This window comes from Colletes latitarsis, chromosome 10 (genome assembly GCF_051014445.1).
Source record: "Colletes latitarsis isolate SP2378_abdomen chromosome 10, iyColLati1, whole genome shotgun sequence".
NCBI lineage: Eukaryota > Metazoa > Arthropoda > Insecta > Hymenoptera > Colletidae > Colletes > Colletes latitarsis.
Window position 1 is genome coordinate 8,893,791 of NC_135143.1, and position 14,279 is coordinate 8,908,069.

The 14,279-nt window shown below is 36.4% G+C and overlaps 1 protein-coding gene across 16 annotated transcripts in view; it reads left to right on the forward strand.

Annotated features, from left to right (window-relative positions):
- LOC143346633 (CUGBP Elav-like family member 1-A) overlaps window positions 1-14,279 on the forward strand; it is a 504,287-nt gene that overhangs the window by 76,524 nt on the left and 413,484 nt on the right. For 12 of the 16 annotated variants that reach the window (XR_013080457.1, XM_076774913.1, XM_076774910.1 and 9 more), the window contains one exon: window positions 749-1,000. The exons of 1 other annotated variant lie outside the window; for it this stretch is intronic. Coding sequence is in view for 14 of the 15 variants with exons in the window: in XM_076774913.1 (XP_076631028.1) it covers window positions 749-1,000 (252 nt within the window). In the remaining variant the exon portion in view is untranslated. Of the gene's footprint in view, window positions 1-368; window positions 1,001-14,279 lie in introns of those variants that run through there. 3 more of the 16 variants (XM_076774919.1, XM_076774921.1, XM_076774922.1) reach the window with 1 other exon arrangement.

Genomic DNA, 14,279 nt, shown 5'->3' on the forward strand with positions numbered 1-14,279 from the left:
TTACATACATGTATTTTTATTTTATTTCGTATTAAAAATATTGGTATGTTTAAGGATAATTACCTTCCATTGTGGTCTTCGGAGTAAAATTGAACAAAGATACAAAGGATCATGCCTTCGTACAAGTCGACGATTAAGAAAACGTAGAAATGTTCGATCGAGTATTTGTTCAGTTCTGCTAAACAAAGAGTTTAATTATCTACAAGCGTACTAATATCTTCGTTAAACAGTCGAGCAGAATAATACGATCGATAAATTTCGTATACTTGATCTATCGTATGCGCCGCGCGGTCCGATCACTAGTCTAATTTCTTGTAGTAGATTTCCAAGTAACGTTCTTACGTTTCTTTTGTTTCTTTTTCTTGTAGCAAATCAAGAAACTGCGTCGTCGGTAACTGGGATTCGACAACCTTGAGAACGTTTGTCGCCATTTTGAAATATCCTCCGGAATCGATTTTCACAGTGAACGCTCGTTAGAAACAAAACAAGTGTTCGTATGTATGCGTATTGCGTGTGCCATCGTAAATAGTGTTTGCTTGTCGCGTATCGAGGAAATATTCGGACCGAGTTCAGTGATTTTGTAGATTAACCCGCGAGAAAGAAAACGAAAAAAGTGTAGAAGCGTTTCTGAGAAAGTGCATTCTGTATTTTTCGATCCCCCGGTTAAATTTTATTCGCACGCGTACGGACGAGTTTGAGGGTTGAAACCTTCAAACCGCAAACGAAGAATAATCCTGTCTTCCTCAAGGATAAACGAGCCTGAGGAAAGGCGGCACCGCGAACCGGTCGCCAGGAGGATTCCTATGAAAATGCTTCAATCGTTGAACACTCTGGCGAGTAAAATCTCGCCAGGCTCCCCGACTGACAGCAACGCAAACAAGGTGCACATTCACAACAACAATAACAATGTTGTACATCGTCATCATCCGTATTCGAAACAGGAGAACCAGCAACCGTCGCCATCCTCGCAGTCTAGCAACGGTGATCAGAAGGAAAACACGTAAGTCCAATACTGTTTTCTATCTTCGGCTAAACATGAATGCTCGACATGCATGTTGTTTTAAACGGATCTCACAATATTGTGGAGCTCGCTGAACGCAACGGAGCAGTGGAATCTTTGTATACGAAACGACGGGACGATAAAGCAAGACAAAACGGGGCAGCAAATGAAGGAAACGTTTCACGTTTATTAATCTAACAGTGCAGTATATTTTCTGACTACGTAGGTTTACATTTCGAGGACATTTATAGTATTAACATCTTGGATTTGAAAAACACTGGTCTTATGAAACTTGTATACGATATGGTCAGTGTCGCCAATTAATTAATAATAAAAAAGATAGCAATGGTAATACATAACAGTAGGTTTCTAAAAATGTAAGTTTATTTTAAAATCATACGATGTCGATAAGAACTTTTTTTTGTAAATATTCTGCTAATTATCAGGTTCAGGAAATTTACTGCATTCTTAAATTTTTCATCGATCATACGAACCGCCACATTTTCTGCTTCGTGTCTTTCAAAATTCTAATTTTTTTAAGCAAACACTATATACGATGCTGTCGTCGATATCTGTACTCCAACGATAATCTAAATCGTACAAAAAGGTAAAAGAATCGGCTGATTCGATCGTTATATTAAAATTCAAACTCGGATTGTTCGTTTCCTGGATCGTTAAACTATCCAATCGATCTATTTCGGTATTAAGAAAATAACTGTTATCAAAGACAATTCCCTATCTCTTGCTTACGTTGTAGTATTACGATAGGATAAAACTGTAGGCGATAGAAAAGAAAATATTGTAGTGCAAAGTTGGTCAGGGTCGTGCGGTGGTCTTAGACACAACCTACAAAGGATCGCCTTAGAGTAGGCTAGTCAAAGTAAGTTCAGTTTAGAATATTTTTAGACGCTAAAGTCATGAGAGTGTTGTTCCTTTTATTAGTTTTTTTTCACGAAATTCTATTCGATGAACAAAAACTGAAGGAAATATGCGTTGAACTAGAAATATTCATAGATTACAAAATATAGAAAAAAGAAATGTATTTAATTTAAAATTGAAAATAAGTTAACGAATATATTTCTCAACTATTCTTTTCTTTTACTGAACTTCACTGAAATTGTAATATTTAAATTTGTGCTACTAATACTTTTTTTGTGTAGTGCACTCATTACGTAGTGCATTCGACTGCATACAAATAAAATATATTAGATAAAGAGGTTGATTTCTCCTTTAAAGTAAAACGTTTACCACATTATTTGGTATTTTATACAAAATAAAAAACAACGACGAGATTCGTTTTACTCGTTCATTAATAATAACGCTCGTGCAAGTTGGATGTTTGAACGTTTCGCTCTCTTTGGTTAACGAGAAAGGAGACGCCAAACTCACGCATCATTGCTAGTTGAATTGCGTTGAGCACTGTCGCGATAACAATGAAAATGTCAATTTAATGCCTGTTACGGACCACTTTCCATCTACATCGGCTACATTTTCCATTATCTCGTTATTTGTAAAATCTGAGAGTAAGGCACTTCGCTTAATTGAAAGGTTGTCCCTCGGGAATATACAAAGTGAGTGGTTTTTTTTCAGGAAAAACGTCGAGTAAATAATAGCAGCTGTGACGACGCGTTATGTAATATTTTCCAGTCAAAACGGTATTTCCGAAGTTAATTAAACATTTTTAACAAAACAGAAAAATATTAACGGGATATAAATTGCAATAGAAATGGTTTTAACAAAAAAATTGTTTTAACAGCGAATCGAAAGGAAAACTAGCATCAAATGTACCTTTATGACATAGTTTTACGAAAGAGACTTATGTCTATTAGAATTATTTGTTAATTCACCGTGTGTAAATGAATTATACGCGGAAAGTTTAAGGGATGATAGAATTTATTGAGAGACATTCTGTAATCTTAATGAATATGTGTCCGGAAAATGATAGCTTCTTGTACGATTGCAGTTGCTGTGAAATAACTGATATCGCGAGAGTTCAACGTATCAGTAACTAATAGATAACCTCGGAATAGATGTGATTCGTTACGGATTATTTCAGTCTACAACTTCGGTAGTGCTGACTTTACACGACTATTATTTCGATCGTTTACCATAAAAAACACAAGTGACTATGGAATAGGATACTTTTATTACAATTTATATTTAAACGGATTGAAATGTAGGTTTTCCAATCTGTGAGACATTGGCTTCGCGGCTAATTTCGAGTTATTTTTGCTTTGTAATCTCGGACAAAGTTTTATTGGAAAAGCCACCTTTGCCTTTCAAAGAGCATCGTATTTCGGGGTTGTACTAATCCTTCAAACACATCTTTTTGGTAGACTATAGCCCGCTTTTGACGCTTTTGTCAACGCCGTTGTCCTTGTTTGGACACTAAAGATAATCATTGGCTTCCTGGTAGTAATTTGGATAGTATAAAAAGTGCCTTGAAAAAAGCAGTTTTTTTTATTCGAACACAAGCAACGTAGAATAATTTATTCATGATGTGTGCTTCATAAAAAAGTAAAATTCTTATTTGTTTATTGCGTAATTTGTAATTTAATATAGAAATTTCTAATTGACTATGTTGTTTACAAGCTTGCATCACTGTGAAAAATGGTCATTTTTAATAATATATTTTTCTTGTTTTTATTACAATAGCTCGTTATACTTGTAACAGAATTTATGGTAGAATTAGGTACATAATCTCGTAGAGGCTCGTTCTATTCCCGAGCACGAATAACATAGGGTAAGTGATTCTTGTTGAAAGTGTAGAGGCGCCAATAACGGTGAAAGGGTTAATCTCGAAAATAGCTAAAAATCGTATCGTAAATCCCACTTACTATTCGTAGTAAAATTTATGTTATCCATTCTTCCGACAATAGCCTTTAGAACTGCACTCCGCGAGAATGGGACGTTAGTTACGCGACAAGCTTCTGTCCTTCAGAATACGGAAAGTATCGAGCACCCGTAAAACTGCAATTTATAATAAACAAAACTACCTAAATAGAAGTAACACCAAACTACTTCATGGATAGAAATAATACAGTCTAATAAACAGACTGTGGCTGTTTATGCATTTCTCGGAAATTTGAATTCTCAACAAACTATAGAATGCACTTAATGTGCAAAAATATAAGGAATACTTAAAGTAAGATACGATTTATTATATTTAGGGGTTGAGATAACGATATAAAGTAAATAAAAATATGAATTTAATAAAAATATGAATTTACGTAGAGACCCACAGACTAGTGATAAACAATATTTGGTAAAAGTAAATGAAAAGAACTCGAAGGAAAGTTTCCTTTTGTTTATAGCGAATCGCTATTGTAGCGTGCGAATACGAGTAACTGTAGTTCGTTTGTTAAAAATTACAAATGGAAGCGTTCGTATATTTTCACGCGCGTGTGGGTGTACGTATACGCCGAAACGCCGTCATGCCTCTAGAATTCTCGGTTCTTGGTCCACGGACGAGGAATTCCGCCCTTCGAATATCGCGTTTTACGTTAGGCGGGTGCATATTTTAGAGAGATCCGCGCCGTGGGGGGTAGATGAAGGAGATTGTCGAGAAAAGGTGAGAATAGGAAGGAAGAGAGAGCTAGGGAGATCTAACTGGGAAGCAATGTTGCATGGAAGAACTAGAGGGATGTCGCCCTCTCCCGCATCGAGGAATGTCGCCAAGTTATTTTAGGCTTTCACTTCCTTCCCGTTCCACGATGACTATACCACGGGCCACGTTTACGCGACGTAACGAAATAATGAAGAAGGGTATGCCGCCATATCGCGACTCTATACCTTCGTTGCACACTTACTCAACTCGTACGTAACAATTTTGTCATTTTTCAGAGTTCGTACTTAAAGTTACAGAACTTTTAAATATTATTTATTAACAATTTCTGTTGAGTTTTATTAATATTACGATTATATACCCTAGTTGGGAAGAAATTCTAGACATCATGCTATCGATAGATTCTTAGAGATAAATTCAGAATTCTCCAAACGTTAAACGTTAACTTGTAACGATATAAAATTTTTTGTTTTTCTAAATTCGCGACAATTAGATTGAACGTAAAATATAATATTATTCTGTGATTCGATTTTCAATTTTTATTTATTATCGGGGATAAATAAAAAGTTGTTTACGTTTTTAATTCGTTATTCAAGATTTTTGCCCCGTCTTTAAGTGGGATTTTTCGTCTTACAAAGTTACAGCGTGAAATTGTGTGCACAAATTCTCGGATTTTATATAAGATTCGAGTGACGCAACGATCCCCACCACTGCTTGTGTTTATTCAGAGTAAATGACCCGTCAACACGCGCGAATGACGGTCCCAGTCGAGAGTGATAAGATAAATAGACGAGATCGAATATCTTCCTACTTCATTCTATTTCTTTCTACTGCTTTCTTGTCGTTGTAACTACGTGAAATTATTATAAATGGATTTTTCGAATTTCCTCAATTTTACTAGGAATACTTTTTATCATGCGTGGTGGACATTGATAGTATTCCAAACATGGTCGTTAGTGTAGTTAATACTCTTCTACAGATATTATCAAATATACAGGGCGAAAAAGGAAATTCTCGTGTCGAATTGTTTCGTTTCAAGTATTCCTGCAATAATATTTTTTTTATTAATCTTAGATCTCTTACAATCATTTCTACTTAGAAAATTCCAAGTAAAATCGATGTCGTTACAACTTGGTTCGATAAAATTTGATTTTTTCTTAAATCATACAATGTTGGAACTCGAGTTGCATCAAGCGGAGATGCATGAATCTTGTCAGAATCATTTGTGTTCGATAGTCTCTTAATTGATTATTTTTCGCTGTATCGGGCGATTTCCCGTTTCACCGTAGGTGTTTTCTGTATTAAATAAACACGAAATTATTTTGCATCGGTACATTTTAGGCGAACACGATGTTTGTCCGTCCTTCTCCGATAGGTTAATAAACGTGCAGAATTTCGCGTTTACGTTCGATTAACGACACTGTGGCGTATTAAGTTGTCGCGTAAATTCTCCTTAATGCCTAATACCGTGGAACTCGTGGAGCCGGCTCATAGAATAATAAGATACTGCCGCAATGAGTAGTTAATTACGGGAAGTGTTACACCGCGGTCTGCAAGTTGCTTCCCGAAGCGAGCGCATAAGTTTACAAAGAGGCGCTTAACGCGTGTAGGGAGCGCGATAGGTGTAAGGGTTAAGTGATATGTACGGCCCGGGGGAGGAATTCGCTGAACAAAAGGGTCACAGCGGACCCTTAAAGGTCGTACGAGGGTCCTCTTATCTAGATTCGAATGCTTCAACCCGCCGGGGAAACTACATTGAAATTAATTTCTACTTGTCGACAAGGTGAGTTTCTATCTCCATGTCGCGGGAATGGTTCTATGGCGCCAACAGTTTGCTCCGTCATGAATTACGCAAATATTTGTTGCCGCGAACCTACACGAATTGCTTCTTACGCACCGAGTTTATCGCGTTTTCGTGACGAATCTAGATTCACCGTTGATAACAATTTTTACCGATCGATACTTCGCATTACATTGAAACAGCTCTGCGCACAAAATAAGTTTTTCTTCGAACTTTAATCGTTTCAAGCGATTTCTTTATTTTTAAAAACTTTAATACGTCGATTTATAATCTCCAGAGGCGAGATTCTACAATTTTTGTTTTCTATCAATCTCCCTTTCGCACTGTTCTATTATGTAATTATATTATACAGAGCACTCACAAAAAGTGTAACTTTATCGTTATCGTGGTTTCCTCGCAGATAAGTTGTATTTCGTGCTAATCTTAAAACGTGATTATTCCCAAAAAACAACTTAACCGGAACGATAATATTTGAGACTCTAATGTTATTAACGCTAGATTTATGGACATTGATTGCATTTATTTTTATTGAAACCCTCCACGTTGACAATTCCAATCCTTCGATTACAATATACAGTGTGTCCTCTGTTTTAACAATATTTTAGGGGAATAATCTAAATGTGAAAATAAGCAAAAAGTGTTGTATGAAGTTTGTTCGTGAATACTTTATTACAAAATTATAGGTAAATATTTAGCTCGAATATGTGCGTCAAATAATATTCGAAGTTTCATAATATAAAACGTTGCCTGTGTTTACTTCCACGATAGTTCTTGTTTTCCATTGATTCATCGTGGTCGCAGCAGTCGCTTTCCGGTTATCGAACGCAGCAGTAATATCACGCGAGTCAGTGATTTCGCGTTGTCGCGTGCAATGGAATTAAAATACCGACAATTTTCGATCTAAGAGTACGCAGATATTATACACGCGTATAAATTATTCCATATCGAGTCGATATGTTCATTTTGAAACGATATAAAAATTATTAACGATATTCATATATTACTTCATATGACATTTCATTTTTTTCAATTTTCACATCGTAGAAGACAAACGTGTTAATGAAGCAATGTGTGATTTAATATAAGGTATCGTTGTTGTTGATTATTCAATATCGAGTCGATGTGATCATTTTGAAATGATATAAAAATTATTAACGATATTCATATATTACTTCATATGACATTTTTCTTTTCAATTTTCACATTGTAGGAGACAAACGTGTTAATGAAGCAATGCGTGATTTAATATAAGGTATCGTTGTTTCGATGCACAGATATCAATGGCTACAGCGAACAAACGGTTTTACGCTAGATTAGATCATATTTTTTACTACAATGCATTTAATCGTGGATACAAGAAACGTTGCGCTCGGAACGATTTGTTGCTTACCCGCTGGAACGAAAATTAAAGCCGCGACAATGACTGAATAAGCAAGCTGAGCTTCCTTTTCCAAACTTTCGACCGAACGGAATCGCGTCGCCCATTGTTGTCCCTGTCAAAAGCAGCTACGAAAAGTTGTTAAAATCCGCGCGAAGCGGCAACAATGCAATCCCATCGGAAGTCTCTGAAAGATTTAGAGAAGCCATCCTGTGAAATCGAGACACCTAGAGGGGATCTTGGTTACATTGTCGAATTTCACGCTTTTAGTATCCTTTATATATCCGTTCATTCTTAACCTTCGAGATAAAACTGTTTTTCCCTCGATTTCTCGCCGTTTCGTTCGCCCCACTGCTTTTCAAAAAAAACTGTGATCGGTCCTTAACGCGTCGACTGTCGCATGATTCTCCCAGAAAATAAATCTAGGCAGGACACTCGAGTTTTAACGAGCCTGTAAAAGTAAGTTGACAAATCGCGGATAGTTTCCAATCGTTTAGAAAGTATCGTTTCCTACGATTCGAGGGGTTCGAACGTGGAAAAAGGGTTAGCGTGGCAACGGGGGGAGGAAAAACAAAAGGGAAACGCGAGATTCGACAATCTGGAAATGAAAGACCGTGGAGCAGGTATCGTCTGAGAAATCTGACAAATCCGACAAATCCAAATGCGAAAAATCCAAGCGAAACACGCGCTTATCCGCGCGCCGGCGGACCATCTTTGCTTCGTCTGTTCCTTTCATCCTCGAGACGTTGTTGGTGTCGGTGATCCGCGTATTTGTGGGTGGCGTGCAAGCATCGACAGTGGCACGGACGAGGCACGTACTACGTAGCCGTGATATTGTCACATGCCCCTGGTGCAAAGCTCCAAATTGTATCGTCGTCGCGTGCTGCATGTGCCACCGACGATTCTCCCACCTCGTTCGTTCGCTTTTCACCCCCATGTTTTGCCACTTTCTTACCCGACCCGACACTTATACCGACGACGACAATAATATCCGACACGCTCGAGCGATCCTTTTTCTTTTCCATCTGACGCCGTGTCGAGCTTCTATGCAGCTACGTACCGTAGACACCCTATAACACACCCCCGTTTCTCACCCTGGCGATCGAGAACTGCACGTCCGACGCTTGAGAAACGAGGAACGCGGGCTTCGACTGCGATGTCAGTTCATAATCGAAGATTCCGCGGCGAAATTTAGAAATTGCGGGGAGATCGCTGGGGGAGGGTGCTTTATTGCGACTCGGGTGCGTGGGCTGCTAGTAATTCCTCGACGATTATTGCGTTCGGGGGTTGTTTTACTTGGACCGTCACACATTCGAGTATTTGCTCCGAAAGACAATTTTGTCGAAATGATTTCGGAGAAAAACAAATTGTTGTCTCTTAATTCATAGTCTTTCATTACTACAACATGGTAAGAAATATTATTTGGACCTCCTGTTTGATGCAAGTTGACATTACTGTAATAGAACAAAATTTTTTAAACCTTTCGTTATGAAAGAATACATTTTTAAACAGCCCTGATTACATTTTGTCTGTTAAGAACAGTTTTTAAAATCTGTGCCTTCTAACACGATGAAAATTTACATCGACGTTTTATATTCAAGATTTTTAGCAAAAACAATCCATAGATAATGATGGTTAACCTTTCAGAAAACTGTTTTAAATAAATCTTAGTGTGATTTAAGTTTTACGTGAAAAAGTTAAATGAAATTTATTTCATTGCATACTTGAACCACATTAATACATTATTTAAGTTTGATTTATTACATTTATTCTTTCTGCACAATATCGTTTAATAAGTACACAATAAACATTCGATTTGCTTCTTAGAAATATTAGAATTTAAGAAAATGTCGTCCATTTTAGCAACCTTCCCCTAACTAATCCATGTCCTAAGCGAAGTTACAAACATGTTACGTTATTGTAATAAAAACAAGCTACTATATGTAATAGAATAAAGATATTATTCAAAATGGCTACCATGCGCAGTGATGCAAGCTTGCAAACGACGCGGCCAATCGATTATCGCGGCACGTACGTTCTCGAAGGTTATTTCAGAAGCTACTTTTGCCAGGGCGTTCTTAAGACTACCCAAATTTCTATAAGTAACTTTGCATTACTTCTAGAAATCTGACGTCTCCAAATCTGACCACAGTTGATCATCATCGAGTGGGTTAAAATCTGGGCTTCTAGAACGCCAGTCCTCGGCCGAAATAAACTATGAGAAATTGTTCTATGGCTACTTTTGTGTTGTTTTCGTTCCACAAGCTAGAACAAAGTTAGATCGTCGAGTTTAGAAAAGAGTCGAAATTACAAGCAGAGAAGTCACTGCTTTAACAAATATTTGGTAATTATTTTCAGAAACTTACGTCCCATGGATATTGTGGAATCTTAACCCTCCATAACCCAACGTGATTTTAAAGTCACATACCCATTACGTACATAATTTAAGTTTGATTTAATTCCATTGCCAATATGTACCAATTAAAGTATCAAAGGAAATAGTATAACCTACAAGGAATTAATACAAAATAATTATTTTGTGATATCTCACACCAGGGTGAGTACAGTTGAAAATTTGTGCTTATTAAAATATATCTTCCAATTTATATCTCGTTGTTAGTATTTATCAATGATCATACTGTATAATTTTTTTTAGAGACTAAACATAATTTGGGCTATAGAGGGTTAAGTAATCTGAGTCACATATAGTTGTTGATACATGCAGCTTTGGAGTATTTGTATTCGTTATTATTGTTTTCTGAAGAAAACTGAACCAACTCTAGACATTTACAAGCAAAAGGTAGCGTTTAAAAAGTTTATAATAATTATAAGGTATTGCTCATAAAGTTACACATTCGAAATACAGGTTACTCAGGACTCTAACTTATATAATGTATCTCGAGATTCCTGGATGAAATGTAAGTTTTTGCAAATAATTACGTTTCTTGTTCGTCGTAATTATTTCTGTTAAAATTTCGTCGATATAAAAAAATCCAATGGCATTCGTAAACATGAATTTTTCCCCGATTTTCCAAAATTACTGGGAAATGAGAAAAGTAGCCCCCTGTTCGCCGCGAGTGTACCATATCATACAGCTGACAGCTTGATGGATGAGTTTGCAAAGCAGCACACGGCCTTTACTGTTTTCTAATTTATCATGGTCCGCTTGATAACTCTTGAGTTCAGAATTGGAATTGCTTTTCCCCTACAATTTCACAAAAACCAGGTAATAGTTCGTGCATGGTGCACGTGATTTGACATCATTATTTTGTTATCTTGAAGTAAAAATAATAAAGTAGAACCAACGGTACCGCGTTATAATGTTTAAACATAACGATTTAATAGTAGACGATCTTTTTATAATTTTAAGAGATCCAGAATAATCCGAGTAACGAAATGTCAAAGTTACATCACGAACCCTTACAGAGATTCGATTCAACGATTCTATTCCCGTATCAATTTTTAAAAATAGATTTCACTCTTGTCCCTTTATATATAGTTTCCGTGTCATAGAATTTTAAGCGTTTATCAAGGTCGTGACGATCGTGATTTATCAGACTGACCGTTCTAAACGCGACGGTCTTATACTGGGTATTCGGCCATCCTTGGGAAAAATAAGACGAAAATCAAGAATGCCAATTTGTTGATTGCGACTTCGTTAAAAAGTTATTAACGTTTAAAGTTCCGCCTGTAGAACGGCAATCTGCGAACAACTGCGTACACGCGATAGTGGTTCTCACCCATGAGAAACTCTACTTCGCGACGTATTGACAGTCTTACAGTTTTCTGAGTGAGGATCACTGTCACGCGTACGCAGCTGTTCGCAGATTGCCGTTCTACAGGCGGAGCTTTAAACGTTAATAACTTTTGAACGAAGTCTCAATCAACAAATTGGCATTCTTGATTTTCGTCTTATTTTGAACTCCAGAATCTGCCATTAAAATTTTTCCTAGGGGTGGTCGAACACCCTTTATAGAATAATAAGTTTAGAAAGAGGTCTATCGACGATTCGAATAGCTCGATTACGCGGAAGTCTCGACATCATATCCAAGTTTAGCGAACGTAGGTTGGATCGATTCTTTTTTTATCTACGTTAAAGTAACTTGATTATAAACGTTTTCAATCCTACAGAAGTTAGTCGCATACGGTAATCTGGCGTCGCCACGTATGGAATATTAATCGTCATGTATAATTAAGCAACATGCACAAATGGGTATCGATCTGTGTATAAAACCGACTCCATACATTCGGCACTCCTCGCATGACGAGCCAGCGTAAGGCATAAATAAATATATATTGTCGTTTGGAAATTTTTACAGACAAATCTACGTAACTTGCCAAATAAATTACAAAATATTTTTTATAAAACGATCATGTAATTTCATAAAGTGTTTACGCGTCGTCTAAAAGTGCATGCACAAAATTACAAATCAGCAAAATTGTATAAATAAAAGTTGATGGTTGCAATTAATTGTATCTTTACAAAGAGAACGTACAGGGTGTTCGGTCACCCATAGGAAAAATTTTAATGGGAGATGCTAGAGGCCAAAATGAGACGAAAATCAAGAATACCAATTTGTTGGTTGAGGCCTCGTTAAAAAGTTATTAACGTTTAAAGTTCCATACTGACCGGAAAATTTTCCGGCGAAATTAAAAAATTTCAAAACATTCTGAAAAAATTATTTTTGGTTGCGAGGATCAATTACAATCATTTTTGGTCGACAGAAATACTCCCGAAATCCTACTCAGTTTCGAGAAAAAATTCCTTACTGAAAATATAATTTCTGGCCAGAAATGTCTGCCCGAATTTTCATGCGAATCTTTAAAACATCATAACTTCCGAACGGATTGAAGGATTTTAATGTTTAAAAAAGCAAACGACGCGCATTTTAATGGTGAATATGTACAAATTGCAAAAATATTCGGAAAGTTGATGCTTGATCCCGCAAAATAAAAAAAACCCCATAAAAATGGACCAATTTTCAAACGTCCATAACTCCCACAATAGTGAATATATTTCAATGAAACTTTTTTCTGAAGTTGAGCTCATGGGTACCTACAAAAAAGTATTAGACAAAATTTCCGTGAGACGTCAAACAAATTTATTAAAAATGAAAAACGAATTTTTAAGAAAAATCGACAGGGGGTAAGTGCCTAAATTTTTCGGCGAAACAAAATTTTTTCAAATAGTTCTGAAAAAATTATATTCGGTTGCGGGGGACAATTACAATCATTTTTGGTAAATAGACATACCCCCGAAATCCTAACCATTTTCAAGAAAAAAATTCCTTACCGAAAATATAATTTCGGGCCAGAAATATCTGCTCGAATTTTCATGCGAATCTTTAAAACATCATAACTTCCGAACGGATTGAAGGATTTTAATGTTTAAAAAAGCAAACTACGCGTATTTTGGTGGAGAATATGTACAAATCGCAAAAATATTCGAAAAGTTGGTCCTTGATCTCGCAAAATGAGAAAAACCCCATAAAAATGGTCCAATTTTCAAACAGCCATAACTCCTACAATTGTGAATATATTTCAATGAAACGTTTTTCTTAAGTAGAGCTCATTGGTACTTACAAAAAAGTATTAGACAACTTTTCTGTAGGGTATCAAACAAAATTACTAAAAATGAAAAACGAATTTTTAAGAAAAATCGACAGGGGGTAGGTGCCTAAATTTTCCGGCGAAATTGAAAAGTTTCAAATCATTCTGAAAAAATTATTTTTGGTTTGCGGGGGTCAATTTCAACCATTTTTAGCCAATAGACATACCCCCGAATTCCTACGCAGTTTTGAGAAAAAAATTCGAGTAGGTGTTGAAATTTTTCGGCGAAATTAAAAAATTTAAAATCATTCTGAAAAAATTATTTTTGGTTATGGGTGTCAATTACAATCATTTTTTATGAACACGCATACCCTCGAAATCCTACACACTTTCGAGAAAAAAATTCGCATAGGTGGACAAATTTTATTAATAACTTTTTAACGAAATCTCAATCATCAAATTGGTATTCTTGATTTTCGTCTTATTTTGGCCTCTAGAATCTTTCGTTAAAATTTTTCGCAGGTGTGGCCGAACACCCTGTATAACAAGCTCGAGTAAAGTATTTTCAACGTTCGACTATCGCTCTAGGAGTATTTGTGATATTTTTATTGGGATCTTCGTACCATTTTCAGGGATCGTGTTGGGTTTTGTAATAAGCTGACACATTCGATATAAATGTCCAAAATAAATGTATATTTAGAAGTAAGTTAAAGAAACACGCGTGTATACATAGGCGACGCGTGCTCTCCGGGAAACATATTCGGACTGAACAAAAGAAATACAAAACAATATATGTTACGCGACACCCATCGACATTAAACGCTATTGTATCGATGACCATCATCGATTCTCTAACAGGTCGAAACAATCGTTCCGCGCGACAAAAATATTTCGATTTCTTCGTTGGGAAAAGTGACTGCTTAGACGTCTAATGGGACCGTTACTTCGTCTATTAACTCGGGAGCCTACGTGCGTTTAGCATAAC